The sequence below is a fragment of the Taurulus bubalis genome (assembly GCF_910589615.1).
Source record: "Taurulus bubalis genome assembly, chromosome: 18".
NCBI classification, from domain to species: Eukaryota; Metazoa; Chordata; class Actinopteri; order Perciformes; family Cottidae; genus Taurulus; species Taurulus bubalis.
In genome coordinates this window covers 9,137,657-9,155,842 of record NC_136606.1, presented here as the reverse complement: position 1 = coordinate 9,155,842, position 18,186 = coordinate 9,137,657, and the positions used below count along the sequence as shown (strand labels likewise).

At 41.1% G+C, this 18,186-nt stretch overlaps 2 protein-coding genes across 4 annotated transcripts; both read right to left on the bottom strand.

The window, feature by feature from the left end:
- Positions 1 to 2,971: 2,971 nt before the first annotated feature.
- On the bottom strand, positions 2,972 to 7,441 carry bdh1 (3-hydroxybutyrate dehydrogenase, type 1; the record flags this gene model as incomplete). Its single annotated transcript, XM_079234015.1, has 5 exons — positions 2,972 to 4,056; positions 4,636 to 4,788; positions 4,907 to 5,048; positions 5,222 to 5,332; positions 7,229 to 7,441. The coding sequence occupies 5 exons, from the start codon at positions 7,439 to 7,441 to the stop codon at positions 3,590 to 3,592; spliced, it is 1,086 nt and encodes a 361-aa protein (XP_079090141.1). The 3' UTR covers positions 2,972 to 3,589.
- A 513-nt stretch (positions 7,442 to 7,954) lies between these two features.
- gyg1b (glycogenin 1b) lies at positions 7,955 to 18,049 on the bottom strand. 3 transcript variants are annotated; one of them, XM_079233927.1, is made up of 9 exons: positions 18,002 to 18,049; positions 16,368 to 16,503; positions 16,066 to 16,240; positions 15,806 to 15,968; positions 11,217 to 11,343; positions 9,631 to 9,847; positions 9,256 to 9,345; positions 9,060 to 9,104; positions 7,955 to 8,811 (listed from the first exon to the last, which is right to left on the bottom strand). In XM_079233927.1, the coding sequence occupies exons 1-9, from the start codon at positions 18,006 to 18,008 to the stop codon at positions 8,662 to 8,664; spliced, it is 1,110 nt and encodes a 369-aa protein (XP_079090053.1). In that variant the 5' UTR covers positions 18,009 to 18,049; the 3' UTR covers positions 7,955 to 8,661. The 3 variants fall into 3 exon arrangements, with proteins under 3 accessions (XP_079090053.1, XP_079090054.1, XP_079090055.1); XM_079233928.1 differs by lacking the exon at positions 9,256 to 9,345; XM_079233929.1 differs by lacking the exons at positions 9,060 to 9,104; positions 9,256 to 9,345.
- Positions 18,050 to 18,186: the final 137 nt, after the last annotated feature.

The following is an 18,186-nucleotide window of genomic DNA, read 5'->3' as shown; positions in this document are numbered from 1 at the left end:
ATTTCCATGGTCAATATTGTCTTAAGAAGGGGTCCTAGTTTGCGGAGTCCGGAAATGTACGGTCAGAATAAAGTGCACCTAAATGTGTTCAGCAAAATACACGGTTTGTATTTCCAGTGAATGGGTATTTGTTGAGTGAAAATGGACCAAGTAGTGTTTGAATGTTGAAGCGGGGCAGCGAGAGCCAGCGCCTGCAATCAGAGCTGCAGCGGCGCTGGCAGGGAGCCGCTGCAGCAGTGGGCTCAGGGAGATGATGATCACGATGATGAGTTCTCCAGCCGTGGCCAGTTGGACCCGAGGGAGACAGGGGAGGGGGGAGAGGGGGGTTTCATAGTGGAGGAATGGAAAAATGGACCTTAAAAAACAAAAGCAGTGAAGTAGGATCTAGGGAGGAGACTTGGAGAATGTGTTCCACTGAATAGAGGATCTGGAGTACCGCTCCCAGTCCAGTACGGGTGGGGAAGTGAACGCAGGCCAACGCAGATGTGTCATAGTAGAAAAGAAAGGGTTTCGGATGGGAGGACTTTCAAGGTCTAATTAAAGAAAGTATGAAACAGGCAGTCATGCCACAAGCAACTCAAAACATGGGTGTGAACCTTTTTTCTTTTCTCTCCATTCCCCAGATGATTGACAGAGCTCTTCATACAAGAGCTGAGTTGTCTCTGTTTTTGGAGCTGTAAAAGATGAATTATAAACAGTGCAACAATGACCTTTTTTATTTTTTTTATTTGTTGGATTTATGACTGATTTTAAAATGGCATGTTCTAATTATGCGCCTTCAGTACCAGTCGTCAATTAATTTAAGTGAGATTGCATTTGATTAAATAGTACAAAAACAACATTCCAGGATCAAAAGGCTTCTGCCGGGACTCAAAGGTCTTGTTTACTACCTAAACATGGTTGAAAATGTAAATCAGAGGCTTGTTTATCAGTATGACTCGAGTGTTTTGTGTTCATTTTGGGTCCTAAATCTATAAACAGAAAAACGTGTAGGGTATCTGTGCCTGTATTCCCGTCATTTTCAGTCTTCCCCTTTCTTTGATTTCTGTGTTATCGGTCACCAGATAAGTATTTATTCGGGTGTCATTCATGACACCCGACCCCTGGCTGTTGCATTGGTGCCATTTCTTCTGACACTTTACACGAGTGTTTGCCTACAGTGATAACCAACTGCTAACAACCACCCGGTTTTTCTTTTCTTCTCTTTTGTTGTGAAATTTCCTCCCCGACTTCCAGTTCTACAGCATCGGTAATATTACACAGCATTAAAGTGACAAACGCCAACGCAATGTGCTCCACTTTGAAGGATTTAGGAGATTTTAATGTGCCTTCACAGCTTTCTGTCAACCAAAGGTTTAGTCCCTTTTGTCTTTTTTCTTTCTTCATCTTCCCACCTCTCATCACCACTGCGTGCTATTTGGTTGAAGCTTTGCATGTGCGTCCGATTTGTGAGCGTTTGGTTGGCTTCTCATCCTCGTACAGAAAGGGTATTTTCTAATTTCGCTGTCGGCTGAAAATGTCTTTGTTTTTCTGTCTCGCATAACATGCCCATTAGGTGATATTGTGTGTAGTTTCAAGTGACCTTACCTTTGCTGAGTTCATCAAGGATAACTTCTTAAGTGAACAGTGAATGCCTACATGTACAGTATACAATGTGCTGATGTTCATTCAGAAACATAACCCCCAGGTGTGATGTAATCATGACCTGAATCTCATGTGTGAGCACCTCAAGTAACGGCATCACACATCGTTGGTCGTGAAGAAACTGTCATGGTTTCCAAGGAATTTTTTTTTGTTTTAATGTCTGTATGTATTTCATATAAGACTAGTGTAAGACATTCACTTTTGCAGTTTAGCCACTTAAATATGTAAAAAAGAAAAATCCTCAATACTTAAATGTTTTACTTGATATTCAAATACAGAACTACAGTATCGCCCTGCATAGATATTGTTATGAAATGGGATCTTTTTCTTTTCTTCTCTTCATTTGACACCAATGGAGGCTGCATGAGCAGAGCCTTGTAGCTGTACAGAAATGGTTTTAAAATCTGCTTAAAAGGACACGGACGTCAGTTGTGACGAATATCATCAAGAGATCGTTTATCAAACTATTTTTCATCTTCAAGAACTACAGTGCAGCCGGACCGCTTTTTGTTTCTCGACTGCTAAACAAGCCTGAGATGATCTTGAATCCTCCACCCTGATTGATTTCTTGATAATATTCAGAACAAATGACCCCCATCCCCCCCCCCCCCCCCACCCCCTTCTTAGTGTTCTTTGTCTCACAGAGCTTCTTTTTTTTTTTTTTTTTTTTTTATATATATATGAGAGAGTGAAGAAAACAGATCCATGCTGTGGAATGATAAAGGCAGTGCTGTGAAATTTTATGTCATGCTCTTAATACTGTTTTTATGGAGGGGAGATTGTCTTCAGGTGTAATAATTTAGAAGAGTTTATTAGAGTGTTCAAAAGACGTAATAAACAGCATAAAAATGATATGACGATGAGGTCTTGTTTCAAACTGTCACAATGTTTTAATACTAATGTTTTTTTTTGTTTTTTACTGGATTACAAAATGCAGCATTTGTTTTTCTGGACTCGTCTACTGTCCTAGCTAAAACTGGGGACATTATTTTTCTTCTCTGTGCTTTAGCTTTGCTATAATGTGATTTCTAGTGCCGTTTAAATTAGGATATTAACATCATGTGAAGGAAAGCAGATGATGCATGCATGCAAACAGCAGCGGTGGGTTTGCATGGTGCATGTGCGCCACTTGGTGGCCGTCCCTGTTATTGCTACCGGCAACACACAGCTCAATCCTAAATGAGACCTTCAACAAAACATCCACACATTTTAGTCACTTTATTTAAAATCAGTCACGGGAAAAATTATACTGCGATTGTAATGTGTGAAAATAAATAAATGCTCTTTTCTTTAACAACATTCTACATTCAAATACATTTTCGTTAAGGGGGTGGTTGGGTTCGTTTAAGCACACCCACTATTCACATCAATCAGCCTCACAGTCGGTGAATGTGAGACAGAGTGGGCTTGTGTTGTTGTTACGTAACTTTGGGGCGAGTCGAGCCAAATCTCACCACAGCCTTACAGTAGCAGACCGTGGTTTGTTCCGGCGCCGGTCGCAACTGAACAGCGGGAACCTCAAAGCTCCACTGGCTTTGGTCCTCGTGCCAGTGTGGCCCCAGGAGAGCCACATACGCAAAATATTACAAGTACAAGGTTAACAAATATAAGATGGAAGGGGACAAACAATCTTTTTTCAGTCTTTTTTTTCTGAAAATGATGTCACAGCACACAACAACGAGGCAGTATTAATAGCTGCGATATATCATCGCCTTACTGATATTCAACACAAAGTAGTTCCTACTTATCATGGAATCTATATCAGTAGAGATAAAGTTATGATTATTGTAAGACATACAATGAGAAAAGTGCTATAATTAACTTACATAGTTTTAAGGCTTGATCAGTGAATGATTCAAAGTGTGGAGGAATGCGTAGCAGAGAGCTTTGTTCAGAGTAAGTCTGAAGAGGGAGTGATATGCTGCTATATGACCCGGCTCCTCTTTCAGAAGTAGAGGAAGTCGGATATGGCGCCAGGAAGATGGGTCATCAGCTGAACTCTGATCCAGGAGTGTGGCTCCATGGGGTGGTAGCGCGTGTAAGGACGCTTGGACATGATGGCATCGGTGATGTCGTCCAGCACGGGGGCCGCGTCCTTCTGCCCGCTGTTGCAGTAGGAGCGCATCAGAGCCATGAGCTGCTCGAAGCGGTCTTTCCCATAATCCTCCTTGACGTGCGAGGGAGCCTCACGCCACAGCTTATTGGCTGTGCTGGTCACGAGGTCTCGGGTCATGATGCTGGTGGCCGCGATGAAGTTCCCCGGTTCGATGATGGACACTTTAACTCCCCAGGTCTTCATCTCATAGCGGAGGCAGTCGGAAAAAGCTTCCACGCCGTATTTAGACACACAGTAAGGTGACTGCACGGCGGTTCCCATCCTCCCGGAGATGCTCGCCAGGTTCACGACGCGTCCTGCAGAGATGGAGGTTATGGAAATATAGAAGGGTTAGATACGCTATCTGAGGATTTAACTTTGTCAAAAACAACTTCTTTGATATTTGCACATTCTGATCAGAAAGTAATCCAAGTTTTCTATTTTCTTTAAAATATTATCAAGTTGTTATTGCACCTAAGCTGGGGGAAAAAGCTCCATTCCCAGTACACAACTCTACTTCAGTACTTTCTTTTAAATGGCTTTTAGATGATAATCTTTAACTGTATTATATTGTATTGTAATGTGCTTTACAAATTTAGTTATCAATACTTAGTTTCTTTTCAGGATTGTTTGCATTATTAGCATTCCTCACAGAAATCATGGGACACGGCGTATTGGGCGGCTGCACCCTTTTGTTTGCAAAGAGGAATTCTAGGAATGTGACTAATCCTTCATACAGAAACTTGAGAAGAAGGAAATTTGAAACAAGTCTTAACAAAAAACTAAGTAAAATCCAAGCAACAGTTTTGCAATTCCATTTTGGACACTATTCAACTGTTTGTCACAAAGGGATAGTGTGTGTAGCGTACAGCGTTTGTTTCCCCCCAGTCACTGACCTTTGGACCTGCGGATTAGTGGCAGAAGAGCTTTGGTGACCCTGATGGTGCCCCACAGGTTGACCTCGGACACCTGCTTGTAGGTGTCCATGGACGTGAACTCTACTTCTCCAAACGTGGACACGCCAGCGTTGTTCACCACAGCCCAAAGACCTGCATCATGACCAGGGACAAGATTAGAAAGTAGAAGAAGAAAAAAGTCTGTGAATGAACATGTTAATTTCTTCATTTTAATTTAAATGAGTGAAGACATGCACGTTCTTTACAGTACCCGTGTCCGTGTCTTCCAGGTTGTCCTTGACATATTCCGCTGCCTGATCCACCTGCTCATCACTGCAGACGTCCAGCTGGACGACCTTCATGCGATCCGAATGAAATTCTTCCAGCTCCTTTGCACCTTCTCCACCTTCATCCTGCAACGAGGTCATGTCTCGTCAGTTACCCCCAACAAATTCAGTAATGCATCAAATAAATGCAAACGAATGATAGTCACGGAATACATGTTTCATTCTTCAATTATCTTTGTATGCAAAGAGAGGCCGTGGAGTTTTAATGGGTGAGTAGTTGCCGTTTGTTTTATTTATACCTTGGAAAGACATCCAGCAAAGACCGTGAAGCCCAGCTTGTGTAAATGTTGGGCAAGTGCATGACCAAAGCCGCTGTCGCAACCAGTAACAAACACAGCTTTTCCCTTCACCTGCAGAAAGGAGCAGGACATAGTAAGGGTTTTATTATATTCCAAGAGCTACAGTCAGGTCCATACATATTTGGACATTGACACATTTTTCATTATTTTGGCTCTGTACACCACAACAATGGAGTTGAAAAGAAAAAATCAAGATGTGCTTTAAGTGCAGACTTTCAGCTTTAATTTGAGGGTATTTACATCCAAATCAGTATCTGTGTCAAAGTCGACAATCAAGAGAAGACTTCACCAGAGTAAATACAGAGGGTTTACCACAAGATGTAAACCATTGGTGAGCCTCAAAAACAGGAAGACCAGATTAGAGTTGGCCAAAAAACATCTAAAAGAGCCTGTACAGTTCTGGAAGAACATCCTATGGACAGATGAGACAAAGATAAACTTGTACCAGAATGATGGGAAGAGAAGAGTATTGGAGAAGGAAAGGAACTGCTCATGATCCAAAGCATACCACCTCATCAGTGAAGCATGGTGGAGGTAGTGGTATGGCGTGGGCATGTATGGCTGCCAATGGAACTGGATCCCTTGTATTTATTGATGATGTGACTGCTGACAGAAGCAGCAGGATGAATTCGGAAGTTTTTCGGGCAATATTATCTGCTCATATTCAGCCAAATGCTTCAGAACTCATTGGACGGCGCTTCACAGTGCAGATGGACAATGACCCGAAGCATACTGCGAAAGCAACCAAGGAGTTTTTTTAAGGCAAAGTAGTGGAATGTTCTGCAATGGCCAAGTCAATCACCTGACCTGAATCCAATTGAGCATGCATTTCACTTGCTAAAGACAAAACTGAAGGGAAAATGCCCCAAGAACCAGCAGGAACTGAAGACGGTTGAAGTAGAGGCCTGGCAGAGCATCACCAGGGACGAAACCCAGCGTCTGGTGATGTCTGTAGAATCCAGACTTCAGGCTGTCATTGACTGCAAAGGATTTTCAACAAAGTATTAAAAGTAACAATTAGATTTATGATTATATTAATTTGTCCAGTTACTTTTGGTCCCTTTAAGAGGGTGGCCACATTTTAATTTGTTGTAGTTCCTACACTGTTCACCTGATTTGGATGTAAATACCCTCAAATTAAAGCTGAAAGTCTGCACTTAAAGCACATCTTTAAGTGCTTTAAGTCCAATGCCATTGTTGTGCACAGAGCCAAAATAATGAAAAATGTGTTAATGTCCAAATATTTATGAACCTGACTGTATATCAATATATATATGAAAAGCTTACATACAATATCTAAAATAATTAATGTAATACAAATAAAACATTCAACAGGGAAATATAAATTAATGTCTATAACACAGTTGGAAAAACATGTTACACATGTACACAACACCAATTTACTATTTATAGCAATTTCTATAGCTACTACTCATAATATATTCCATGTAGTAGCTGATCTGATATGACTTTGGAATGACTTATGACAAACTATGCTAAAACATTTTAATTGACATACTAGTCACATTTTGCCAATTACCTTTGAATGATTATATTATGTTTTACATGCATCTATGGCTTTTTTTCATGACTTATGACGGTTTTTTTCAACATACTACTTTTGCTATCACTTTCTTAAATGTACTATTCCATGGTGTTTTTTTCTAAGATTTTAGACTATTAATTTACTTAGTTATTTAACTTTTTATGACATGCACTTATGCCACATACTATACGTATGATTTTATATATATATTTTCGTGCACACTGCCATTTTTGATGATATACGATGCTGTAATTAACGAGACATTCATTAATTCTCACCGGTGGGAAGTAACGTTACTGACAAACTCTTGCTGTAATGCGCTCCCATATAAAACACAACTCCCAACTATCTACAGGACATTCGCATCAATTCATTTTCGTGTCCATGCACATCCACATTACCTCCACAAATCCTCTGGGAATCCGAGGCATCGCCACATACAACACAAAAAGTAAATGCATCACAACTATGCACTCGCAGACACTGGTCTCCGGTAAGCCCAGCAGCCTCACCGCCCCGTTCAGCAGAAAAGGCAGCCCGAAGCCCAACACGAGCGTCAGCAGCACGGACAATGAAACCAGGACTGCCCCTCGGAAGACGGAGACCGGTGCCATCTTGACCGACTGGTGCGTTTGCAGGCGAAGCCGTCTATGTCGAAGACACAGCGGCGCGAGGTCACGACACGCCCCCCACCGTGACGTTACGCAACCCTGGGGCTGCGTTCAGGATCACGGTGAAGTTTCTTTCATTATGAACGTGTTAAGACTTGTCAGCTAACATGCAGTTATTCATTTTTGGGGGTTCAGCTAAAGATTGTAGAAGTAAAAAAAAAAAAAAAAAGTTCCAACTCCAGTCCGTATTTGTGATACGTACACTTATTGCAAAATAAAAAGTTAGTTTTCAGAAGTTAAGTCTTCATCATTATGGAACAATGGCACAGGAAGTTTGCACGACCGAAACCTTTTGGCTTGGAGTTTAACAAGCTTACTCTTTGAAAATACTGTATATAAACAGTATTTTCAAAAAGAGTAAACATGATCTATATAAAAATAATAAGTGAATTACCAAACTCCACTGGGTTAGTTTAACAGCCTAAATGTGAAAGAAAAACATTGTAGCAAATCCCAAATGTTTAAAGCTATTTTAATAGTTCTAAATGAAAGACTGGTACAGAAAACATTCTGGTCAAGTACAACACAAGAAAGTTCAAACCTAGTGTCCTACACAGAAGCTGGCAGCTAGTAGAGAACAGGTCGGTGATGGCAATAGAGAGAGCAAGCAGGCACTAATGATTTTAGCGTATGGCAAAATAACCATAATGTGGCATTTAGATGAACTGTAAACATGTTTCAGATCTATGTTAAAACAGAGGCTGTTTTTCCAATCCAAAAGCACAAGAAATAAACAGAAAAAAAGAGCAATAATGCTCAGAAGAGTGCATGGTAAAAAACAAAAAACATGAACAATAAACTCAACTTGTTAACAAAGAGCATTGACATGAATAAAGGAAAAAATATGCAAAATCTATATTGCAAATACCTTTGAGAAGAGTGAATTTTTGTTATCAGAAATCTTTTGTCACAGTGTAGTTCAGATACTTGTGGCTGGGTAAAACTGAATTATGACTTGCATAGACAATTACAGCCAGTCAGAAAATTTGACTCAACTCATTTCTAGTTGTGCAACAGTTAAGATGGAGAAATACAAGCCGTTTTTAACGATATTTTCTTAAAGACCCGTGGCAAGTTTGTTGTCGTTTTGATATCCCGCTTCATTGCTTCTTTAATAGAGAAAAACTGAAAGTTCTCTTTTGATATCCCACTTCATTGCCCCTTTATTTGAGAAAAGAATCAAGTTTTCTCTGGATATTGTCAAAAGAGTCCTTTCCCATGTAGTCTGCCTGGCCTTGCTCCCAATTTTTCTTCCGTTCATCTGAGGACATCTGTGGTTCGGTTGCTTCTGCAGGTGAAGTACTGCTCTCATCCTTAAAAAAAAACAAAAAAACAAAAATTAGTGCAATGGCAAGAACATGATTAAATGACAAGAGACAGCACAGAATACACCCTTTGCGCTTATTGCCTTTTCAAAGCACTGAACTTGTTCTATGTAGCCTTTCCAAATTAATCGCCACAGGCAAACACACGCGAAAGCTTGAATTTTGAGTAAGAGCGGTAATAGCATTAAACCTGGTGCCAACAAACGCTTATCGACTGCTTGCTATAAAATACATACCCACATCTGTTCACTCTCAAAAGTGACCATGTCACTGCACTGGAACTTTAAGAGGAATTGGAAGACAGAAAAGGTAGTGTATCACCCAGAATCAGAGCAAAATAAAGGTAAACTGTAAAATGAATTCAAACAGACAGTATGTGACAGCAGAACACATGTGCTTGCATACAATGGTACAACCCTTTACCACACATACAGTACTTCTCTGCTCCACAATCATATTTTTGATAGAGCCGGACAATCTGGAAACCTGCTTCTGAATGTCAGTAGTCCAAAAAGGTACGAGCTGTAAAAAGTTGGTTGTGTCAAAAACCCTGAGGAAGGTTTGATTGCCTGAGAGTTTTCAATAGTTTGTATAATTAACCATGAATTTGACAACATGACAAGAAACAACTCTGAAATTATGGCTTTTTTGTGCAAACTAGCCATATAAAGTCAATGCCATAAACGTTTTTAAATTTCCAACTACTCTGCCCATTATCTGATGGAATATGCCGATACAACAACTAGCTTGCAGTGTAAGTGGATAAAGGAACCCTGCCGGTCGAATAAAACCAATATGTCCGTTCACCTCCACACATCCGGAGTGGAAGGGCTGCTCTCCATATTGCTCCTGCAGCATTGGCACCACAGCGCTGGAGTACAGGGTCCACCAGTCCAGGAGGAACGTGGGATGTGCCGTGGCCTCATTCATATTTCCTTTGATCTGTTTGGATTTGGCGTCATAGGTGTAACTCCATGGCTTGGTCTTCCCCAGGAAATGGACCACCTTGGCATTGCCACCAAATCTGAAATGAGCAACACGGTAAATTAGATTTTTTTTAAATTTATTATAGATGCCTTATAATCGTTAGATGTAGAGCAAGTGTTTTGTGAATTACTCGTTTCCTTCAAATCATAGCAAGAGTGGTTTCAGCAGAAAATACTTTTATACTACATTTTTTCTGATCATGAAACGTAACTTTTGTTGAAAAGTGTCCACTGCGGCTAAATGTAAACTAATGTTTACTAAGTTTTTGTAACAATAGCTCAAGTGGAGAAAAGTCAAAGTCTGCAAACTGACTCAGGCATGTCCATTATATAACTCTATATATCGTTAATATACATACAAAAAAAGCTAGTGGTCATAACAGAAAGGCCTGAGAAGCAAAATCACCGTGTATACATAGTTGAGAAATGGTGTTTAATTTCCCATTAAGTCAACATTATAAAATAACAGTATTCAAGGTCATTTTCCTTTTGCTATAGTCATCTGTAAAACAGAAAGTGAAGCGTCATACTGAAACATTTGCAGTATGCTGAAAGTGTTATTCTACATGTCAGCAAGCAGAAATACATTGGCCAGGGTTTTCAAAAGCAAATAAAACTATTCTGTGGAGTTTTAGAACGGTACTGCTGTCCCCAATAATCTGTACAAATCTTTAAAATAGGATTTAACATTGCACATTGGTGTCATTAACCTGCTTGTATTGGACTACATTATGTTATAGAGTGCCTCTGATGCCAACCCTACAAATATGGATTTCTTCCTAGTTGGCAAACTGCACACGTTCATAAATAAACCTGAATCTGGCCATGGGGACTTGCTTTGCTGCGTTTGCCAGACCTCTTAAGCGCCACCATAGCTGACAACTAACAAGAACATGTTTATCATCCTGATATGGCTGCCAGGAAATGTCAAACCCAAGAACTTGTTGATGAGGTTCGTTTCCATGGAGGACAAAGGTTTTGACGGAGAGGGGCAGTGAGGATGGGAGGGGCCGCGTAAGAGAGCGTACAATGACCAGCCCTCGAGGCAAACATAAAAGGTCTTTAAATAAAGCCCTCTATTTTAGGCTTGGGTTTCAGCTGTTGGGAGCTCAGGGTGGATATCCAACCCAGCACCGAGGCCTGCTGGGGGATTCTCCAGCAGAGCCGCTGGAATCCTAACTGCTCATCTCGCTCGTAACCAGATGTCGTCACGATGGGACTACATGCTCATGTGATCGAGTGTCTGCTTGCATATTGGCGTCCCAGCCGATATGGAAGACTTTAGTCACATCGACTGACTCTGCTGTAGTATAACAAAAACCCTCTTGTGGAAGTACATGCACTGCCACCTCCCAACTGCGGTGTGAATGTTTGTTAGAAACATGATCCAAGTAGACTGACACTTACTGCTTGAATGCTGGAAGGTACGTGTAGATGGCTATGCTGCTGAGGTTGTAGATGAATGGGAGGTGTTTCGATATATCAGCTGTTGCCCAGTTGCTGAAGAAGCCATTCAAAACACCTTGGTCTCCTCCTGCAACAGAGGGAGGGGGGTAAATCAACATGACAGTATAACGCACTGTATTTAGGAATAATCTGTACAATTATGCCGTTTAACTCCGACACCAATTAGAGTGGATAATAACTTACCTCTGCAAGCGTTTTTATACATTAAATTAGGACATCATGGATCTTTTCATTAACTTAGCTTCTTCTCATGCAGAATCTCGGTAAGCAGTAAGACGCTTTGAACGACAGCTTCAAAAATGATTTTTTCAGGGATGAGAAAACCTCAGGTCAAACGAGAAACTAGGATTAGTTTTGGTGAATGCATGCGTGTGAACATGTTGTGAGAAACTGGTCTGGTGTCATAACAGTCAACTTGTTATGAAATACAGCTGACAAAATGATTAGACCGTCTTAACGCATGACTAAGTCTCTTTTTTGTTGAAAGAGCGAAAGCCAAGCGAGGGTTCAGTCAAATGATCTGCACACCTGCGACAGCCAGATTACTTAGTCCTTCCGCTGGCCAACATTAATCAGCAGCATGCTGTCACAAGTCCAGACAAGTGGTTTGAGAAATACTCCCACACATTCAGATCACAGAGATTGACTCCTTTCCTTCAAATTGTTCTGGCAGATCTGAATAGTTTTATAAAATCCTACCACATAAAGCCTGAGTGAGCATGGTGTGGATTTATATTGATCTCAGAAGCTGTACAGAGTGTCAAAGACATGATGTACAGAACATGTCTGTCACATTCTGCACTACTGTTGACACACTACTCACCACTAATAGCAAAATATCAAAGAGCAGTGTGTTGTTGAAGGGCCCGAGGGGGGTGTATATTTATCATGACTGGGTTATTTGGCTAATCCAGCCACAGCAGTGAGGATTTATTCATCTCCCATTTGACAAAGATTGATTGCCTGCTATTTGCTCACTGACCTCCAAAACTTGGCTCAGTTCAAAGTAAAAATGCTCTCAACACTAGAAACCTTTCAACAGGCTGCAGCATCATAGCCCGTTAGCAGACAGCAATGCTAGTTTGACGTCCTATTGTGCATCGATAATGAAAAGTCTTCATTATTACTTTCAAATCAGTAGAGCCAAATTCTATTCCTCACTTGAACATATCGTAAGATATACAATGGATTTGCAAAATGATGTCTTGTAATATCATTGCAATATTATCCGTTATGGGGTGCTGGGCAGGTAGCATACAGGATCAGTTTGTATGCTGAAAAGATGTGCCTACCAACAATGATGCAGTGAGATTGACTTTTTACATCTTAAATTAATATCTTTGCTTATCGCTATTGAAACCCAGGTATTTCTTCTGTACTTAGGAGCCCCAGCCCTATTCATGACTACTCTAATTTAAATAACATAACTAGACAAGTATTCTCTGCTGTTCAAGTCAATCACCATTGAGCCGAGTAAACACTCATTTTAAAGTTTGCACTCTAGTTGCCTCAGGTCCTTGGGGCCCGACTGGAGGGCTGGACAGCCACTTGCCCTCGCTCAATTTGGCTAATTTAGGACTTGGGAAGCTCTCGTCATGGCAGTGACTTACATAACAGCAACACTCAGTTTAGGGTCCAGGGAAGTTACACTTCAAGAACACAACCAGCTCTGAAGAGGTGTCAATAAAGCTTTTTTTCAGTGAAAATCTCCTGTTACATTGTGACAAATGACCAGCCAGAACACTGAGTTCTGAAGCAAAGTTAAAACATGATGGGTCATTGACTATAAATGCTGAAGTGCGTCACCATACAGCAAGTCATTGGACCAAAACTGGCACAAGATGAGACGTTGGCCTTTAAAGGTTTCACAGGTAGCGCCTAAGAAGCACAGGACTGTACAGTCTTTGAAACCGCAGACTGCTGCAGTTTAAAATAACACATAGATGCCGTTTGTCTGAACCCACAACCTCCACTGGGCATTTCAAACTTAATATGCGGCAGTGTGTCTTCATTTTGAGGGGATGAGCAGAGCTCAGCAAGAATGTGCATTTATATCTGCCAGTTTGTTTTGGCAGCAGACTTCATTAAAGCCACAGATGGAGATGTAGCCTCTGGGTTCAACAACGGAAATTATGTTCCTTTTGCCTTACCTCAGCAATTTTTTTTTACATCATCCATGAACTGCAGAGAAACAAAGCTGCATGTGTACATCATGTACTCCTTATAGTTGAGTGAACCTGAAATGCTAAAGGGCAAGGCAACTTCAACGCATGCCCCAGTGCACATGAAAAGACCATCCACGGCTATAAATAAGACAGCTTTACTCATTATCATGCCACCAGGCATGCAGACACTGAAATCCCATTGATGCTGGATACAAACATATTTCAGTCAAAAAAAAAAACACTGAAAATTACATGAAATTTCAACAAAGAGGTATCTTTTCTGGACAGAATTAATGCAACAATGTCTCGTCTGTGATAGTCATGGAAAAATGCTTGTCAACAAACGCAGCCAGAATGAGTCGGTGCTTGAAAGCACCGGCCACTGTTAAGCAAACTAATTGGTTTCTCACAGATGGAATCTCTTTCACAGCATCACAAAGGAAAACAGTGTGTCCTTTAATGTTAATAAAGGTTCCCCGCTACTAACAAGGACAAGCCCGGCTCTTTTCAGCCCAATTGTAAATTCAAGCCCGTTCTGCTGTTTATTCCACAACCGTTTCCTTTGTTTAGTGGTATTTTGAACACCCCGAGGAAACAATTAATTTGATAAGAGCCCAACAAGTATATAGGCAGGTCACTTACTAGCTCTTTACAGCTCTTACAGTCTTCAACACCTCAGTTTTCATGGTCTCATGACCAGGTAGCCGTGAATACAACTTTGGTAACGTAATTTAAACCATGCCATGTGGTTGAAAGCCTACCAAACCATGGTCAAAATCCAGTTGAGAATACAGTAGAGAAAAGCCAAAGATGCATGTGGGGCAATGCAGAAAAAGTGTTGCAATTACATAGTTTATCCAGCAGAGAGCATTCACAAGTTAGTGTTTCAGGACCTACCATGACAAACAATTTTAGGCTTTTCATTAGAAATATTGTCACATTATGCGTTTAGAGATCCATCCTAATAAACTTGATATGACAATTTCCTAGAGGGAACAAGATTCTTACAACCGTCTTTTGTATCTTTCTGCAGTTAAAAACAGTCACAAAAGCACGACATTGTCAAAGATGACGCAAAGTAGGAACCTCTTAAAACCTGTACTACATTGCTAAATATGTAATTACCATTTCTAAATGATCAAATCCTTGGTTATGGTGTTACATTTACTAATACAATAAATATTCTGCACACCATACAAAAGTTCTTAACTTAGGTATTTGAGAAAGTATGTGATGCTTGTCTGAGGTGACGTAATTGTATACTTTGGAATGCCCAAGTGTTTCAGAAGGAAGGCAATAAAGGTTACTCTGAATGAAGGTTCTGTCATGGAAAATGTTTGCTGGTTACCTTTACAGAAACATGCTAATGGAGGATTCAAAAAGGTTAGGACTCTAGTCTAATGTACAAAAGCTGCTACTTTCTGGAAAGCAACGGCGGTAAAGCTGCAGTATGACAGAACCACAGCCCCCCACAAGTGTTAACTAATGTTCCTTTCAGCAGCTGATTTGAGATGCTCAGTAAACGTGATATGGAGCCAAAACGACGACCACAATTCAGTTGCAGTACGCCTCACGGAGACAAGTTGCTGAATGTCAACCAGTGCTCTGTGCAAAACACGACCGCTCATATTTAGCTCCCACCCCTCCCCAGTGAGTCCCTGAGAATAACTCTGCAGTTACAGTCTGTTACAAGAGGGCCTTGTGCCCGGGCTCAATAAAAAGGCCTTACTTAGAGCAAAAGATAAACAAGCTCGGTTTAACATCATGTTACCAAGAACTCAATGTTGCGCAAAGCTGGTCAAAGCATTAATGTCTGTGTGTGACTGAGTTTTGATGGTCGGCAAACTTTAATTCCAGTGGTGGTAAACCAGAAATGCGTGCAATTCTATACATACTAAATCATTTCTTGGAAGGCATTTGGCAGTGACATGTCTATTTTGAGGGCAAACTTTTACATGACACAAATACATTTTATCTAATGCCAACATGCTCCATATTGTACATTCTTTTATTTTTTTAAGATTCCAACCAGCACCCCTAAAGCTGAAAAACACATTTACATTTCATGATGGAAAAAGTTTGGATGTTTAGGGTGCTAGCTTCTCATCCAATCCTCAGCAAGAAAGTGAATAAGTGTACTGCCAAGAAGGTGAAATGATTCCTCTCAGTAAAGTAGGAATGCAACCTCTGTTTATTATCGAATAAACTATTGAGTATTCCCAATTCGAAAAAGGTCACGTCGTCAAATTCCTTGTTTTGTCCAACAAGTGTAAATACTATTACGGTTACTTAAAAAAAAAAAAAAAAAAAAAACACATTTCAGCACAAAACTAAAACTGTCAAAATATGTTCTTCTCTACTTACCATCAAAGCTGCCGTGTTCTGTACAATACTGCATCAGTTTGCCATAAGTCTCCACTGAAGGCCGAAAAACAAACACGCCTGAGTTGAAACAGTCAGGCCAGCCGGGGTCGGGAGCAGCGGACAATTCTTCTCTGTCAAACAACTCGTCTATATTTGATAGAACCTAGGAGGCAGACACACAACACAGACAGTAGATAGTTAAAGTACAACATCTTGAAATAGTTTTGCTTAAGAGAAATAAAATGCTCAGTTAGTCTCACAAGAGTGTCTGCATCCATGAAAACACATTTGGAGTAATGTGTCAGAGTCCAGCAGTGTAGTTTGGTGAAGGTGACGCCCAGGTCTGGCCTCTTCATCATGGCCAGGTGCGCCGTGTCTCCGCTGTCCAGCACATCCACCACCTTCACCTCGTCGAAGATCCTCTTCAGTGTGGCCCTAACGAGTCACAATACTAGAGCATGAGTTGCTATCAAAAACCCAGATTGAAAACATTCCTTCACAAGAAGGCCAACAGGTGAGATTTAGAAGTGTTGTACCAGTAGTTGGCGGTAAGGTGTCTTACTGGCAAGGCGCTGACATTTGTGGACCAACGAGGGCCACCAGCTTCTTAGATGTCTTGTGGTTGCGGAGGGACTTCCCCAAAACCATGGCTCCCCGAGCATAGCTGTCATTGGTAGCCAACGTCACAAAAGCCTGGTCTGTAGAAGAAAGAACAGTCAAAGAGGATTACGCTCAATTGATTAGGAATTGATCAGTGATGTTAAAAATAATATTACATTTACTTTCTACAGTGTGACGAGTTGATACATGCACACTAACCATTTAATGCAAGATATTTGATGGTAGACTTCTCTCAACTTGGAAAAGTGTGTCCTGTTAAAGGTTGTTTTAACTTCATCTAAAAACACACGTATATCATCCAAGTCCTCCATTATTTTATTTGGTAAAATCCCAAAATAAACAACCAAGCAAACAGGTTGCAAAGCCAAAGTACAATACGCAAATCTAAGCAATTTAGGTCCAGTTGAGAAAGCAGAATACCGAGTGAAACAAGTAGCCATTATTATACAACAAACACTGAATTACCAAAAATGGCATATCTGCCAGTTAAATCTCCTGGCAACGTAATGTTCACGTCATTCCATCAGTATAAAGACAATGGTTATTTCAAATACAAGCACAAACTCTATGGCCTTTTCAATGGAAAAAGAGGAAAGAAAAAGTACCAGATTAAATATCTCATTAAATTTTATTTGCAAGCAGTGCCTACTCTGTACCACCACGGCTGACGGCAGGGAGCAGAATCTGTCAGCTACCTGCCAAGGCAAGCCTCAGAACAATGACTCTCCTGTGAGAGGACACGTAAACTGCATTGATGAAATGCACATGGCAGCTGGGACGGTGGTGCGACTGGAGCACGTGGGCCAACATGGATCCCACTTGGATTGTACATCGACCTTTTCCGTACTGTACAGGAGGTACAGTTTATGTAATGCCCCATCAGAGTTGCCAGGAAAAGTTGCTCGCACCACACCTCCCTCTCACACCCCTTTTTTTTAATTTACACAAACCCTGTATTATTTATGCATGACACCTAACATGAAACACAGGTTTCATAAATAAGTTCCACCACAGTCACTCAGTGACTTAACAGTACAGGCTGCACATCTCCCACAGTAAGAGAATACCACAAGTGGGAAGTGGGTAATGGAGAAATCACGACAGGCAGCGACGACCACCCTGTCAGTCAAATCTGTCACCAGAAAAGAATACTTATCGGGTAATGGAGCACCTGATAAGGAAGTCTAGGAATTAATTGCGCACACACTCAACGTGACAGAGGACTGGTGTCGCTGTGGTTTATGGCTGTCCCAAATATGGCAACAATGTTTCAGATATGGAGGACAGCAAAACGCAGGTGGAGCCGCGGAGGAAGACAACTTTTACACGTTAGTTAGGACTCGGCAACCCCGCTGCCTCAAACACTCAAACCAAACTGCAGAGAGACTTCACCGAGAGGCTGCCATTTTCGCCACAGCGACACGGTGATGTTGAACGTTGGCAAAAGTTCAAAAGTCTTTTGAAACTTCACACAAAAAGCTTTTTTTTATTTTTTAGTTCGAAGTTGAAGTAAACCCCAACGTGAAAACGACACACGCAATGTCACGGGTTATAAATGTCGAGAGGTTTACGTACCAGCCATAACTGAAGCGGTCAAAGCTACTTCAGGGACCCGGAGAAGCTGCAGCTCAGCGTGGAGGGGAGGAGAAGAAAAAAAGGACCGACCAAATGTACAGAGGTGGATTTATACCAGTATGACATTCGCCAATCGCTGCGTCATGTGACGGCCTCCACACACCCACCTGTTCCCAACATGAGCC